The following is a 16,692-nucleotide window of genomic DNA, read 5'->3' as shown; positions in this document are numbered from 1 at the left end:
AATAAATACATCGGGCTGCGTGTCATATAGAAGACAACTTAATTAGGAGCCTAATGTGTTTTAAACTCCAACTAAAATGTATCATGTAGACATCGTGGACACCTAACCTGATCCTTATTCTTATAAAATCGTCGGAGTGTTATTGTAATAATCATTGAAAATCTCATGTAAATTAAGAAAGATGGCCTTTTTGTATGTAAAAAGTTGTATTTTTAAGAAAAATGATCTTCATATATACTAAAATGGTAGTTTATATTTACACTTTTTAAAATCTGGAGAATTTAGTTGAAAATATATATTAAGTTGCTTAATAAGAAAATCTTATGTTAGGATGTATTAAGAAAATTTCCCCTAAAATAAGGACAAGATAGAAACAATAGCATGATAACAATATTGACTTCAATCGATTCCACTATTCAAAGATAATGATTTGTTGCATTTTATTAATAAATAGTAGTAAATAATGATTATCGTAACAAGTTGTAAGAGCATTTTGTCAAATTATTTTTTTAAAATATTTTCAAATACAAATAATATTGGTACTTCAGTCTTTTAAGTTTGAAGTTAACATTCAAACATTTAAATTCAAAATTTATTTTTGAGCACATTTTTCAAATTGACTTTTCTAGGATGATCTGATCACTTTAGTCTCCAAATAATGGTTAAGATAGGAAAGAGATTCCCCAGGTTTCTAGGGGGAAAAAATACATGAATCTTTAAAGGTTATGTTTGAATTGAGAGAAGTGGAGAGAAGAGAAACTTATTAAAAGAAGAGAAGAGAAAGGAAACTCAATTTCTCTCCACCATGTTTGGATTGATAGGAGAGAACTTGGGATAACTTTAAAATTTTAAAATATCATAAAAGAGATCTAGGGGCAAAGTTGGAATTGTAAAATATTTATAAGGGTTTCTCTCCATTTCTCTCATCTTCTCTCCACTTTTAGAAAGAAAGAAACCTAACATTTTTTTCTCTCCAATTTTTTTCTCTTCTCCCCACTTAACAATCCAAATAAGAGAAATGGAGAGAAACTCATTTATTATCTTCTCTTCTCTTCATTTCTCTCAATTCAAACATAGCATAAGTGTTGGTTTCTTTTTTGAATCCCTTGGGAATTTCTTCCTATTTTAGTTGATGAAAATTTTCATTCTAAAATTATCAAAAGCATGATTAATGTATTAAAATTTTAATATTACACATCCTTGACCTTGCTTCTTATCTCCGTGTCATAGGTCAACATAAACCAAATTTTAATCAACTTAATTAATCTTTCATTTTAACATAAAAAAATACTCTTACATTAAAAAAAACAAAGACAAAGAAGCTATCATTTTCTTACTTTCTCTAATTTATAGTTTCGGCCCGCTCTCATGCTAGACCCCTATTCCCTCTACCCAATTGTTTACTTTGAACTTCGTTAAACCAATTCAATTCTATCCTAATTCTACCAAATTAAATTTTGTCATCAATCGACAATATTGGATTGACAACGATACTTACTCTTCTCAAATTATAATAGCAAAGAAATGACATTAGTACTCCAAATGCACCATTGAAATAGTATCTTTTAGACTGTTAAAAGTTATGTTTTAAATTTAAAAGTCACTTTGTACTTAGGGTCAGTTTGACTGAATGGAAAGTCAATTTTCAAGAATTTAAAAAAGTCATAAAAAAAAATGGTGGTGGAAAATGGTTAGGGTTGGAAAATCAATTTCTATTGTTTGATTGCATCTAAAAAAAATTGGGAAAAAGAATATGAGAAGAGAGAGAGAGAGAGTTAAGCAGATGCTTAAAGAGGAGGAGAAAGCAGAAGGATAAGAGTAAAAGAAAGAGGGTTGGGGCAGCGATGACAATGGCAATAGTGAAGGAGAGAGAGAGAGAGACCGCTGACGACAAAGTAGAGGGTGTGTGTCAAATGTGACGATAATGGTGGCGGAGAAGAAAAAAAAATAGAAAAAAATTAGAATTTTGATTTGGAAATAGAAATTGAGATTGGATTTCATTTATTCACCTATACAGTAAATTTTATTTTTTCACCTATATATTTTCCATGGGTATAAGTAAAAAAATGAAATCTCACCTTATTGGATTTTTGGAAGAGGGTGAAAATCCATTTTTCATAGAAAAATGCAATCAAACACATTGAAAATTTCATTTTTCATGTAAAATGGTCTTTCAACCCCTTTTTCATGTCCAATCAAACACACTTTGGGATTCCTCCCGAGTCAATTCATCAAGCTAACTTTTTGATTCGGCCTATGATTTTCATTTACGACAAAAATACTAGGATTATTTTTGGTAAAGTAATTGTTTAATTAGAAAAAATGATAAATTATGAGTATTTTGTCCCCTTACAACATGCCAATCGTGCTCTAAAAAAGTTGAGTCGTGATTTTCTAACTCCCCCTTTGACACATGCCTCGTGAAGTGGCATGGGTTAGAACCATAGATTTTTTTTTGCTTTGGGATACACAATTGCATATATATATATATATATGCAATTGTGTATCTCGAGAAAAATAATATGATCTAGCACATACTATGTTGTGTGTGTGTGTGCGCGCGTACTAGGGGTGCAACTTGGTTCGGTTTAGAGTAAAATCAGAACCGAACCGACCAAGATCGGTTCTATTATATGAGAACCAAAACCGAACCGAATTGGTCTAGAATCGAACCAACCCAAACCGACCTTAATTCGGTCTGGTTCGGTTCGGTTCGATGGATTGTCAAAAGAGAGAGAACATTCGAATTCTACACAAAATTGATCCCCAGTTCTTCGATTTAAAGTTTGAATTTCAAACCCTATAATTACTAAATATCAGCACAATATAAAAAGGAGTAAAAAATAAAATAAAAAAGAGAAAAAAACCTATCGCAGATCGTATATCACTGGCCGCAGTTGCAAATCGGAGGTCGCAGCCGCAGAGAGAGAGAGAGAGAGAGAGAGAGAGAGAGAGAGAGAGAGAGAGAGAGAGAGAGAGAGAGAGAGATGTGCCGATGGCAGCCGCAGGTTGCAGGTCGCACCGTCGCAGCCACAGAGACAACGATTGAGAGAGAGAGACGGTTGTAGCCGGTGGCAGCGCAGGTTGTAGTCACAGCTGCAGTCGCAGCCATGGAGATAGAGACGAGAGACGAGAGACGAGAGACGAGAGACGAAGAGGGAGATGAGGGAGACGAAGAGGGTTTTTATTTTTAAAAAAAAAATTACATTTTTGTTTTTATATATAGTATCAATTTTCGGGTTGATTCGGTTATTTATCAACCCTGAATCGAAAATCGAATCGAACTCATCGGTTCTTATTTTCTTTAATCCGAAATCGACCCGCATTTAACTAAAACCGACCCAATCCAATCCAAAATTCATGGATTGGTTCGGTTCTCGGTTTGAACTGAATTAAGTTGCTGTAGACACCCCATTTTTGCATCCGCCTGATTAATCAACTCGTCAACCCGATTGCAATGATTCCCAATGATGGATGTGTATTCCATTGCTTTACTTTGTTACCAGATATGTTTCAGAAATCTGAATGAGGTATCTCGAATTGACAAAACCTTAGAAACCACGCTACGCTAGGAAAATACGACTCCAGAAACATAGAAATCATCATTTTTCAGACAAAAAGAAATTTTACGATAAAAATCACTAAAAACTATCAAATTATCAAAATACTCCTAACATCAAAATAATCCTAGAGCCTACATTATGCTTAGGAAAACCCATTCAAACACATAAAATAATAAATCGAAACCAAATAAATCGTTTAGCCAATTTTCACAGAATTCGACAAAATTACGAAAATGCCCCTCATAAAGTTCACAATCATTTCACAAAAAATTTCATAAATAACACAAAATAATATTTTCATTGAATTCCTTACGAAAAATCGATTCTAAAATATCCTAGAACATTAAAAACCGACTTAAAATGTGAAAAGTCCTCTCCGGGGGCAAAACGGTAATTTCACAATTTTCATAATTAAAAAATTCGAAATTAATAAATAAAACATTAAATAATTAAAGTGAAACATTAATGAAATTAATTTAAAATTTTGAACCAAAAAAAATCGATTAATCAGACTCTCAGGCAAAATTGTTGAGGGTCGTGAGATATTTCTTTAAGGACCCCTCCATTTGGGGGTCCAAAGAATTAAAGAAATAATGGAAGGGGGTTCTCCAAAAATTAAAAGTAAATCAAGCAAGACTGAAGTCAAGGTAGTAAAGTCAATTAAGTGAGACTGAAGTCAAAATTAAAGTCAATTAAGCAAGACTGAAGTCAAGATATTAAAAGTCAATCAATTAAGACTAAAGTCAAAACATTAAAAGTCAATTAAATAAGACCAAAAGTCATAATAGAATTCTAATTAAATAATAACTCTATCTAATAGAGTTCTAACTTAAAAACAATTCTACCTAAAACAATTCTAATTAAAACACAATTCTACCTAAAACATTTTAACTAAAACACAACTCTAATTAAAAGATCTCTAATTAAACACTAACTCTATCCAAATCAACCCTAAAAAAACATCTATAAATAGAGGTGCTCACACCCTATTTTCGTATCAACTCATAAACCCTAAGAGAAGTAGGTTTAGAAGCCCCCCTAGCCCCCCAACCCCCCATAAACCCTAGTTTTGGAGTCCCAACTCCTTAGCTAACATCCCCCCTTCAATTTAGTCTAGAAAACACCCAAAAGCCTTCTAAAAACACTCCCAATCCTCAACGAACTTGAAGAGTTTTATTCAAAAACAAGGAGATACCTTGCCTCAGAGATCCGAAGTCAAATCCGGAAACAGAACGAAGCAAGGGAGCACGGTACAATGAGCTCTTTTTGTCAGATCTGAGGGAATAAAGTCCTTGCATCGGAAAGGTATTTTTTTTATTTATTTTTATCTAGGTTTTAGCAATGTAATTTACTTGGGAATTTAGTAGAGACCGCTTTGGCTGGGCGGGATTGGTGCCTAACACCTTCCAATCCCGTAACATGATCCCCGAATTCATTTTCTTGGTTTTAGATTAGTTTTTATCCGTTTAGAGTCATTGATCGGTTCCTAGACCGTAATAACTAGGTGGCAACTCCCAAACCTCAAGGGTCAAAAGCGGATCCGCGCACCCCGCGGATCGAGGGCGCTTTCAGTTGTACCCCTAGTACTAGAGGGGGTGTAAGAAAATCATTATTCAAAAAAGTTTTCTATTTTGAATCTCCAAATTTGAAGACCAACTATTCACTTTCTAAACCATCTCTAGCATTATTAATTTTTGTTATAATTCCTCTTCTACCCTTCCTTAGATATTATATTTAAAGTTGATACCGTTACATCATTTATAATTTTCAACTTTATTTTTATAAAATAGTGTAACTTTCAATCTACAAATTCAATTTTTATAAAATTGGTATCATTGAAAAGATACCATCAATACTTTTAATATGAGATCAATATTGAATATTTTTAATTAACATTAAAAAATAATAAAATTTTGGAGGGGAAAAGAAAACTCTCATTGATATTTTTAAAATGGTTGAGTTCGAGAAACTCATGAGAGAACACATGATCCCAATCGTTTAAACACAAAATCCAATGATTGAGAGTTATATGTATCCACACACCTCAACTTGATGAGAATAAATCTCAACCATTGGATTTTATGTTTAAACTTGTTGGAGATAGGATTACCTCATTTGTTGCACATGAAGCGAAATGTGAAACGGTTTGAATCGAACTAAGTTGTAGCCTTCAAACAAAGTGAGTGAACCAAAACATTAGATGATACTATTCATAAATTATGATGTCATTTTTGTCGATGTCACCCTTTTCTTTGTGCCTAATTATCTTATTGTCTATTCCTATAGAAAAATAAGAGAATTGTTATTGCCACTATAACTTTCGATAACGCCACACCAACCCTATAATTCTTTGGTGATTTATATAGAAATTGGTGTGGCATTAGTAAAAGTTGGTATAACAATAATAACTTTAAAAAACAATCAGCTTAAATGACTACTTTACGTAGTCATTTTAAAATGTTTAAGTTTTTTTTGTTTGTTTGGATAATTATAAAAGCATCCCATGAATTAATAAAGACAACTTACATTATAGTTGAATTGTTTTGTCTTATATGGGTTAAAAGTTTCAGAATGAGTTGATTTTTTTATGAGGATGATCTCTACATCATAGAGATCGTAGATATCATCTTCACCAAAAATCAGTTCATTCCAAAACTTTTAACTCCATCAAAACAAGTTCAAGAATCATAAATTGTTCAAAAGTTCATAAATTAGTTTTGATTGAGTTAGAAGTTTTGAAATGGGTTGATTTTTTGTGAGGATGATTTACACATCATAGAGATTATCCTCATAAAAAATCAGCTCATTCTGAAATTTTAAACCCATATAAGACAAACTATTCAGTTATGTATGGGTTGCCCTTATTAATTCATGGGGTGCTTTTATAATTACTTATTATTATTATTTTAATATTGAGTATCTTTAAGTTATTTTTATATTTTACTCCGAGTTGATTCCTGGGTCATCGAGTTTACTCGACTACAGAGCCTCCGACTCGACTCGAGTCGAGTTTACGATTTTTCAAAAAATAGGTGGAATCATTTCCACGTTGACCATGAGGACCCATTATATATTAAAGTAAGTTGTGGGGACCTCAATGTTATAATGAAATTTAAGAGGACTTAATATCAATTTTAAAAATATCATGGGGATGTTAGTCCAAAAACTCATTTTATTATTCCGCAAAACCAATCAACAAATATCACTTCTCTTCTGTTCTCTTCTTTTCTGGCTGGTGTAGCTCTTGAAGCTCCTCCAATGGCAGAGATTTACTTCTTTGAAATTTGAATATCTGTGTTCTTGTTGAAAGTTTTCATCTTTTGGATTGTTTCCTGATCTGGGTTCTCATTAGTTTGTACCCAGATCACAGATTTCTTCATTAAATCACTATTTCTCTTATTTTCTTGTTAAATCCCATTAACAGATACAAGACCTCCCCGTTTTGGATGATTTGATTTATTTTTCTTTGCCTCCTTTGAAAGATTCAGAGAAATGGGTTTTATGTGGGAGACGTAGAGAAAGGTAGCTTCTTTTTCATTTCAAGCAGTTTCATTTATCTGTTTTAGTCTGTTTTTTTCTCCTCTCTGGTGAGTTAAAGATTTAAAAGAAGTTGTTGGGTTTCTTTGTAAGCGTTGAGATTGAAGCTAGAATGAATTTGTAGTTTTTTATTTGATAAATTGGATGTTTTGTTTAGTTTTTTATGGATTTCATCTTTGTGGGGTTTTAGGATTTTTCATGTTCTCAAATTGTAGTTGTTTTGGCGATGAAAATGGAATTTATCTTAAATGGGTTTTTTTGGAATCATTGTGTTCTTCTTCACAAAAGATCTGTGGGATCAAAATTAGCATATTTTCATCTTCTCAAATTGTAGTTGTTTGACGATGAAATGGAATTTCTCTTAAATGGAGTTTTGGGAATCATTATGTTCTTCACAAAAGATGACCTGTAGGATCAAAGATCGCATAGATTTGCATGTTTAGGTGATATAATGAAGTTTTTCTAGATGTTATCCAATTGATTTGAATTGGGCTCAGTTCCTCTATCATCTTGTTTGTTGTGGAAATTATGTTCTCGAATTGTAGTTGTTTTAGTGACGAAAATGGAATTTATCTTAAATGGGCCTTTTGGAATCATTGTGTTCTTCTTCACAAAAGATCTGTGGGATAAAAATTAGCATATTTTCATCTTCTCAAATTGTAGTTGTTTTGATGATGAAATGGAATTTCTCTTAAATGGGGTTTTGGGAATCATTATGTTCTTCACAAAAGATGATCTGTAGGATCAAAGATCATAAATTTACATGTTTTAGTGATAAAATGAGGTTTTCCTATGTGTTGCTATTCTTGATTTGTTTTCTGGATCTTTTTTCTCAGTTTCAATTGGTTTGTATTGGGCTCAGTTCCCCTATCATCTTGTTTATGGTTAAAATTTTACATTTTTTTGGTTGTATTTTATACAGACTTTGTTGGAGATTATGCAATTCTTTCATTTCATTTCAATTGAACCATTTGAACCCATGTTATTGTTTTTGCAGAAATCTTCTTTAACCATTTGAGCTTTTCGTTCGGGCTGTTTGGGATAATGGGTAGAGGTAGAGGAAAGGGTAAGAAGTTGGCTGTTACCACTCATGAGGATCCCGGAAGTGATGGGGAAGAATCACCTCTAGTGCACAAGAGAAGGGGAAGACCACAGAAACCATTGAAGGATGACATCGATGAAGAAGAAGAGACCGAGAAGGTAGAAGATGAAGATGGGGAGAATTCAAAATCTGTTTTCTCCAAAAAAGAGATGAAGGGTCCGGTTTCAACGGAGAATGGGAAGAAGAGGAAGAGATACTCACAGATCAAAGAGAATACGGATTCTGTTAACGAGAACAGTGTTGGAACGAGATCAAGCACCGAGAATTCAACAAAGTCTAATGGATTTCGACAGAATGGGAGCAGACGTAAGAGTAAGCCTCGGCGAGCTGCCGAAGCTGGTGTTGTTGAGTGCAAGTGAGATTTGTGTTCTCTGCAAGGCCTTGTTGGTTCATCTCTAGTTACTATTTTTCTTTATTTCTTTTGATTTTAGTAATTTCCAATTTTCCGTTCCTCGTTCATGCATGATTTTGTTTGGGTGTTTGGAAACAGATTATACTGCTTTGCAATCTTTTTATGAAGCTACAATTGTTGGATATTTTCAATAGTTTCTTCTCGCATTATATCTATTCGATGTGGTATTGTTATGACCCCAAGAGAGAAGAATTTACTTTCGGCACTATTATCACCTAGGTGCTTGTGTAGTGGTTAGGTTCGTGTCAAATGGTATCAGAGTCCGCACCATGTCTCAAGTTTTGATTCTTGGAAGGGGCAACCTGGAAAGAGGGCTACCCAGGGACCTTAAAAAGAAGGGTTGCACCCCCAAACCACAACAACAAAAAAAAAAAAAATTCTGAAGAATACTAGAGTGAAATTCACTGCTGAGTGGGCTGCGGTGAGTATCTGTTGTGAAGTGTGGTGTTGGGTTATGACTCCAAGAGATAAGGGTTTATCTATTTTGCAACATTATTGCCGAAGTGCTTTTGGTGAGTTTCATATTAGGCATGTTTGTGGATAAGCTTCTTGTAACCTTGTGGCAGCTTTTTATACCCAATTACATTGCTTGAATACAACACAAGTTCATGCTGTCTTCAGAGAATGCTTTTGTGAATTTCTCTTTCAATCGCTCATCTTATAGTTATTTATGCCTCAGATCACATTCTTTTTCTAGTTTCATTTTAGTGTCTCTGCTTGTATTATACTTACTAGCCTATCCATAGCTCCACGGAGGCATGTTCTTTACTATAAACCTTAGTGTTGGTTTCTATTTTCAATGCTCACGCAATGATGCTTAACATAGCCAAGTTTCCTTCTATACTTCTGCATTTCATTTTTTTCAGGAATTCGATAACTTCTATTGATTTCTTTCTTTCTATTATACCTGTTTACTCTAAATTATTACCTACATTGTTAGTGTACTGTGCACTTGTGCCCTAGTTAGGGGTCACGGGCAATTTTTGTATTTCTGGTATGCGTACAATGCACTTGTTTTACAGGTATGGGAGAGTGAATCAATAAGGGATATTAGGGTTTCAGTGTTCAAGAGGTCTGAGAGTGGTATAGGGAAAAATCCTGGGCTGTAATTTCTTCGTGAGTGGACCTCTCATCTCATTTGTGAGTGTAGGCAAATTGCAAAACCACGTAAATCTTGTCATGTTCTTTTATTTTATTTCCTTTGTAGTTTTATCTGGGGTTTGGCACTCATGCATGTGTATGCACTAGTGAAATATACCACTAGATGAAAAAGCAGTTGTGCTCTAAAAATGTTCATAGCTGGGATTGACAAAGAGGATTCTTTAGAGGTCCACTTCACAATTTGTTGGGGGTCTATAAAGAATGAGAGGAATTGTATAATCTTAGAAGAAAGGGAGAGTGCATTTCAAGACTTTATAGGCATTGATGGTAGCTCTTCTTCCTACTTGATGTCATAGTAACAAAAAAATCCATTTAAAAAATAAAAAATTCTCATTTTATTTGCATTTTGAAACTTCAACTATTAAAACAATAAAAAAAAACATGTTCTTATGCTTTAAACTAATTTTTTGTGTTTTAAATGAATGAGTTTTTTTTTCTTATGTTTTAAACACTTTTATTAAATAATAAAAATAATAAAACCTTGTTTTTTTTACGTTTATGATTTATTTCTATAGCCTTATGTTTGTTTGTGATTTGATTCATAAATGTTGTTCAATGTGAGATTTAATGATAATGTTTCGATGTTATGATTTTTTTTTTTTAAATTTCAATAGTCTTAGTCTGCTCAAAAGATTTGCTGATGGTTAATTATTTTTCAGCATCATAGAATGTATAAGTACGTGTGGAAACATGTTATCATTCAAGGATATTCAATAGTTTTTTTTCCCTAAAAAATATATTGAAAACTTAGAATAAATGTCTAATGTATTATATTTATTCCATTTTTTTAAAATACAAATTCTATATATTTTATATTTATCAGTTTTTTTTTTTTTTTCGTTTTATTCTCATTTCTTTCCCATTTTTTTTTTCCGAAGTTTTCCCTTGCCGTTTTAAACCTGTGTTTCGACCATGCTTGACGTGGGGCTCTTGGAGCTGGACTGATGCACTGAACGTGTCTTAATTGACAAAACTAGATGATACGGTTCAATAATGTAGAGTCTCTCAAACCATGATTTAAAATATCATATCGATTGAATGTTTCAGTTAATTAAAAAAAGTGGTATGGTATCAACCGATATGTTCGATACAAATTGATATATTCTGATACAAACCCAATACATTTCCTCAACATTCAATGTTTCGAGGCCAATGTTTTGTGTCCGTCTTGGCTGATACAAATACATATTGACTGATATTTTAAACCATGCCTCAAACAACTGTAGAAGAAGGCAACCTCGTTGAAGAGATCATGAGGCCTAATGTCTCGGTATGGATCCCAAATGACCTGTAAAATAAAGGAACATCAATGCTAAGAACTTAAAATATGTAGATTATAGTTAGATATTACATTCCTTCTCACCTCTCTCGCCAGAATTGTGTCCATGGTCTCTCGCAAAAAGCACAAGTTTTCTTCTTGAATCCCTTGTATGTCTGTGGCTTCCAACATGTATACGTGGAAGACCTGCATTGAAAACCATATTTTGAATCGGCCTTAAGGCGGGAAATGTTCATAAACCCATGCCCGAACAACAGGGAGTATTGCTATATAATTTGTTTAAAATATAAATTTGTATACCTCTAAGAAGGAATATACCTCTAAGAAGGGATATACCCCACGACCCTTGACCCAATTGTCTATGAAGATAGGTGAGTGAAGCTGCCCCCCAAGCATAATCAATGACCTTGTCGAGGTTCATCAATAATTGAAGGTACAATACAAGTAATTCTCAACCTCTTGTTTGTGAAGCCTATTTGAAACATGGTTTTAAAACTTAGTTTCACGTCTCGTCTATTCCAAGTCTGATACCGAGTCGTCTCCGACAAGTTTTCCAATATGTTTCAGACGTCTTGTGAGACAAATAAAAAAATTGAATGTGAGTCCTAAATTTCAGTCAAAAAATGACTTTGTGAGTTGGTCTCTTTCAGCTCGGATACCGAGTTAACTCGGGCAATACGTCTCGGTCTTGGACGAGTTGAAAGCCTCCACTTCTATTAATTTCCAATTCTAACCTATTAGTAACAAAGTTGATGGCATACCCATTAATTGTTTTCCCAATAACTACGAGGCTTAGAATTTGAGCAATGTCGTCAAGGGTGATGGTCGTCTCACCATAAGAAAGAAGGGAGATGGAAGGTATTCGTCTCAGGTTGCTACCTCTCCATAAGTGAAGACACCAATACTCGATTAATGACTCTACAGTACAGTATACTATAATCCCAACTGTTTCACCGCCATCTTAAAATGGGTACTCTTAGCTTCAAAATTCCATTTTGGAGGTGGGCGTTCCTCCAAATAATAAAATGCAATAATCAAATATGCTAGACATTATCAAAAAAATGTCAAAAACCTAAGATAGATTGTAAGTATCAGTGTTTATTCATTTTTCCAAATGGCGGATGTTACGTGGTGGATCTTGAGGACCTCTAGGGAAACACTCTTCTTTTCGTTGTTGTTGTTGTTGTTGTATCTTCTTCTTTAGAAATTATACTCTGGTTATTTAGTAAATCGCCTCCTCTCAGAAGTCCTTGGAGCATTTCGTTGGGAACTTGAAGACGACGAAGTGGTAGCAAGTACATTTTTTATGCTTTACAAAAACCTACTCAGTTTGAAGGCTAAAACAAATAAAATGGGTTGCATTCGTAGAGGAAAAAATAGATAACAAAATCCACAAATAATCAATCTTGAGAGAATGATAGCCAAACAAGTATAAATTTTTTTTTTTTTGATAAAAGAATGAAGAGGCTTGATAATATGACTCGCCAGGTGGCATACTCAATCGACTCATAGATGTGACAAGTTCGGGAAGCATAGATCTATTCGCCTCAGGTAACACAATTGCACTTCCCCATTTAAAAATGTGTATCCCGAGGCGTACATATCTATGGTTCCCAAACTTGTCCATGTCAGGGAGTCGATTGAGTATGCCAACGACTCATATTGTCAGGACTCAAGAATGAATACACATGCACCGCAACTGTATACTATAATTTTGTACATTTTGGCTAGATTCAGAATTCCAGCTGCCCAATTCATTATTCACTCACTTGTTTGTGTACCATGTGAATACTCCTTACCTATGTAATATTATTTTGACCCCACAAATGTTTGGCCAGCAACTCAGTGAATCCTCACACCAAAAATCATTCTAGTTGTGATTTCTAGCTATTAAATATTTGAAAAAACTCAATTTAAATCTTCAGAGATGATAATGGCACACTCAATTGTTGGAGGTTCACTAAGCCAATAACTAAAAAAGAAAATTAAAGGTAGAAGCTAGGAAGCTTGGAGGTTCTGTGGTTCCATTATAGCACAACTAGAACATTAAACAAGTCATATAAAAAGTTTGAACAAGTATTCAAACTAGTTTGATTATATGCGGATTCAAAGCAACATAAAAACAACATTAATGAAGCTTTGACTAAATAGATCTCACAAACAACAAGAAGGAATACAATGGATGACTCATTGAATTTCCAAGGGAGAATAGCTTCACCTCTTGTTCTTCGTTCGCGCCTATTCGAATTTGATTTCAGAGAAGAAGAATAGTGTTTAAATCAGGTGGGTAAAAACAAAATTCCAAGACGGATGGAAACCTAGTGGGTGCCCAAAGTAAGGGTGATTTTGACATACCCCCCCACCCAAAACCCTACATACACATTTTCAAATTGATGGCATAGATCCATTGACCGTTGTCATTAATGAGGGACCAACAAAACATGGCCTTTAGGTGAATAAGTACTTGTCAAAAGACTTAAAAACCCTCACACTAAATTCATCCGTGAATCAATCAATGCCTTTTAAATTTATTGAAATATCCTCACCAAAAAAATGTCAATTATAGTAATAAAAACATATAAAAGAAATTGAATAATTGAAATATCACCTAATGCATCAAAAAGAATCTGAAACATAAAATGAAATAATGATTCTTTTCAACTAGGGTAATTATAAAAGCATCCCACGAATTAATAAGGGCAACCCACACCATAGTCAAATTCTTTTTGTCTTATATGGGTTAAAAGTTTTGGAATGAGGTGATTTTTGGTGAGGATGATTTCTATGGTCTGGAGATCATCCTCACCAAAACTTAGCTTATTTCGAAACTTTTAACCCATATAAGACAAAACAATTTGGCTATGGTGTAGGTTGCCCTTATTAATTTATGGGGTGCTTTAATAATTCTCCTTTCAACTAAGCTAGTTGGCAAACAATCATCCTATGCCAGATAATCACAAAACATTTTTTTAAAATATAAACTAAGTTTATGTTTCAATAGAAACACAATTAAAACACATAGATGATAGTGTAGGCTAACAAGACTACCTAGAAAGATTTCAAATCTTATCAAGGGTTGTTGGGCCCACATGAATCACCACATTGGCATTCCAACACCACAACACTCTAGATTTCATGGGAAAAATTTGATAAAAAAAAAAACTTAATTAAAAAATTGATCTTTTTGGACTGATCAATAGTGTTGAAAATAGATTGTTACCAACCTTCCAAATTTAAAATTAAAATTTATGGTGAAAAATAGATTTTTTTTTTTTGTTGAAGTAGGGGGTATGTCAAAATCATCCCCAAAGCTATCGTTTCATGCTAAGAATTCTGGTGGTGCGATTAGATTTTCTCAAATGAAAATGTTATAAATGTTTGATCACAAGGATATTAGATTGGTTTTTTTGTTTTTCTGATGGACTTATTATAGAAATTTTCTTAGTTTGTTGGGGGTTGGGTAACCTAGAAAGTTGAATGGAGGTTCAAATAAATATATATGGGGAGCGTTCAACTAACAGAGAGATTATCTTCACAAAAAATCAACCCAATCCGAAGCTTCTAACCCCATCAAAAGTGATATACAAATTTACAATAAAAAGTCCACAATTCTTCAACTTTGTAAACCACTTTTGATGAGGTTAGAAGTTTCATATTGGGGTGTTTTTTTTTTATGAGGATGATCTCTTCACCATAAAGATCATCCTCAAGTCATATAGAACAAATTTTGTCAACTAACATTGTCGTTCTAAGATTGTTAGCCGAACGTTACCCTATATATATAATAGAGTTCACCCGTGCGATACATGCATCCTCTTTAGGGTTAGGGGGGTAAAAGTGAAAAACTAAATAAAATTGGAGGAGTATTATAAAATAAATTTGAGGTTAAAAAGGTAAAAGATGAAAAACAATAAAGTGAGTTAAAGTTCTAAAATAAGAAATATAATAAAGTTAGATGAGTGAAGAGTAAATGAAATAAAGTAGGCCCTATTGTTGTGTTTTATTATATTTTTTTTTACATTTATATATATGGCTTGGTCCCGTTTGGGTGCCAACTATTTGGCCAACACATTTTGTCCTACATGGGTTGGAAGTTTCGGAATTGGCTAATTTTTGGTGAATATGATCTCTATGATGAGGAGGTCATCCTCACAAAAAAAAAAAAAAAAAAAAAATCCAGCCCATTCTAAAATTTCGAACCCCATGTTTACGAGTTGAAGAATCGTAGATCGTATATTTTTTGTAAATTACTTTTGATGGGGTTAGAAGTTTCATAATGGAATCGCACAACCCACTTTGTTTCTTCTTCTTGAACAAAGTCCCGATGAGTCTCTAACACATACCTCCCATACTTGGAACATCCCACCATTTCCTTTGAGAACATAATAAATTAGGTTCATCAAATCAAGTCAACTCTTGAGGTTGGGCTGATCCCCTGTGTATGTTGATATGTGTTCTTCCATTAGGCTGGGGAGTCTCAATCAGGATCCCAAATGGGCCTAACTTACGATTCAACGCTTGTTAGATTGGTTTGTTCCCCTCTTTGGTGTCTAGGATCCTGTATCAGATTGAATCTAGTCTTTTTTTTTTTTTTTAAAAATATGTGGGCTAGAATGTAGTTACCACCTATTTTTACGATATAGAAATCAAAATTTGATTTTGATTCACAAATATGGGTATGACTTCAAAATACATTTACAATCTAGAGACCAGGTTAATTATTTGGAAAGTGTTAAGCAACAACCCCGCTCAACTTTTGGTCATTTCTTACTATAAGCCATTGAGGAGATTTCGGGTGGTCCATTCGATTTATTTCACAAAGTTAGTACACTACATTAGAGTTGAAAGCATTCTTGTATAGGATATATTAGGGGTGGCAATCTTAACACGACCTCCAGACATGACTTGAAAACGACACAAAATTAGTGGGTTTAGGTCGAGCCTAATTAGGTTTCGGTCATAATAGTGTCAACCCATCTTACACGATTATTAAATGGGTTGGGTCTGGGTTAGGGGCGTCAACCTGCTTAACTTGTTTTGACACGTTTAGTTATTCTTTCATTAACGTGTAGTTTTAAATATATCAACACTTATTTTAGAATTTTTTAAATTACCCATTTTTTTTTGTTAGATTTCTTAGAACTTTTTCATAGTACATTTTTTTCTTCTAACTCTATAAACTATAGAGGGTGAACCACCAGATGGGTGGCCGAGTGGTAGCACTTCAGGATCAAGGGGTGTGCTCCCCTTGTGGTCTCAAGTTTGATTCCCACCGGCTATTAATATCAGTGGCCACAGATTGCAGGATTAAAACCCTGTTTCACAAGCCTTGTTCGGGGAGGAGGGAATAGTTAGTGCGCGCAAGCTGGCCTAGATACCCTTATAATAAATAAATAAACTATAGAGGGTGTTTTAAGATACTTTTCAAATAATTAATGGTTAAGCTTTTAGTTTGAAAATAAAAAATATTTTCCTTCCAAATGTACTTATTTATTTATATTTATATTTTTTTAATCTAGTTTTTTTCATTGAAATCTAGAGGATAGTGTTTGATTCCTAATATATTAATGTGGGCAAATGACTCGTAGTAAGATCTTACTAAGTAAGGCTAGTATGTCTCATGTGACAATGAAATACA

General features: G+C 33.7%; 1 protein-coding gene across 1 annotated transcript; it reads left to right on the top strand.

The window, feature by feature from the left end:
• Window positions 1-6,747: 6,747 nt before the first annotated feature.
• Window positions 6,748-8,745, top strand: LOC147396808 (uncharacterized). The gene is made up of 2 exons (XM_086452012.1): window positions 6,748-7,085; window positions 8,098-8,745. Exon 2 carries the CDS (start codon window positions 8,145-8,147, stop codon window positions 8,559-8,561), a length of 417 nt encoding a protein of 138 aa, XP_086308138.1. The 5' UTR covers window positions 6,748-7,085; window positions 8,098-8,144; the 3' UTR covers window positions 8,562-8,745.
• The last annotated feature ends 7,947 nt before the right edge of the window (window positions 8,746-16,692 follow it).

This window comes from Akebia trifoliata, chromosome 8 (genome assembly GCF_017979445.1).
Source record: "Akebia trifoliata isolate Shusen 1 chromosome 8, ASM1797944v1, whole genome shotgun sequence".
Lineage (NCBI taxonomy): Eukaryota > Viridiplantae > Streptophyta > Magnoliopsida > Ranunculales > Lardizabalaceae > Akebia > Akebia trifoliata.
The sequence above is the reverse complement of the archived record's forward strand: the minus strand, read 5'-3'. Positions and strand labels throughout refer to the sequence as shown.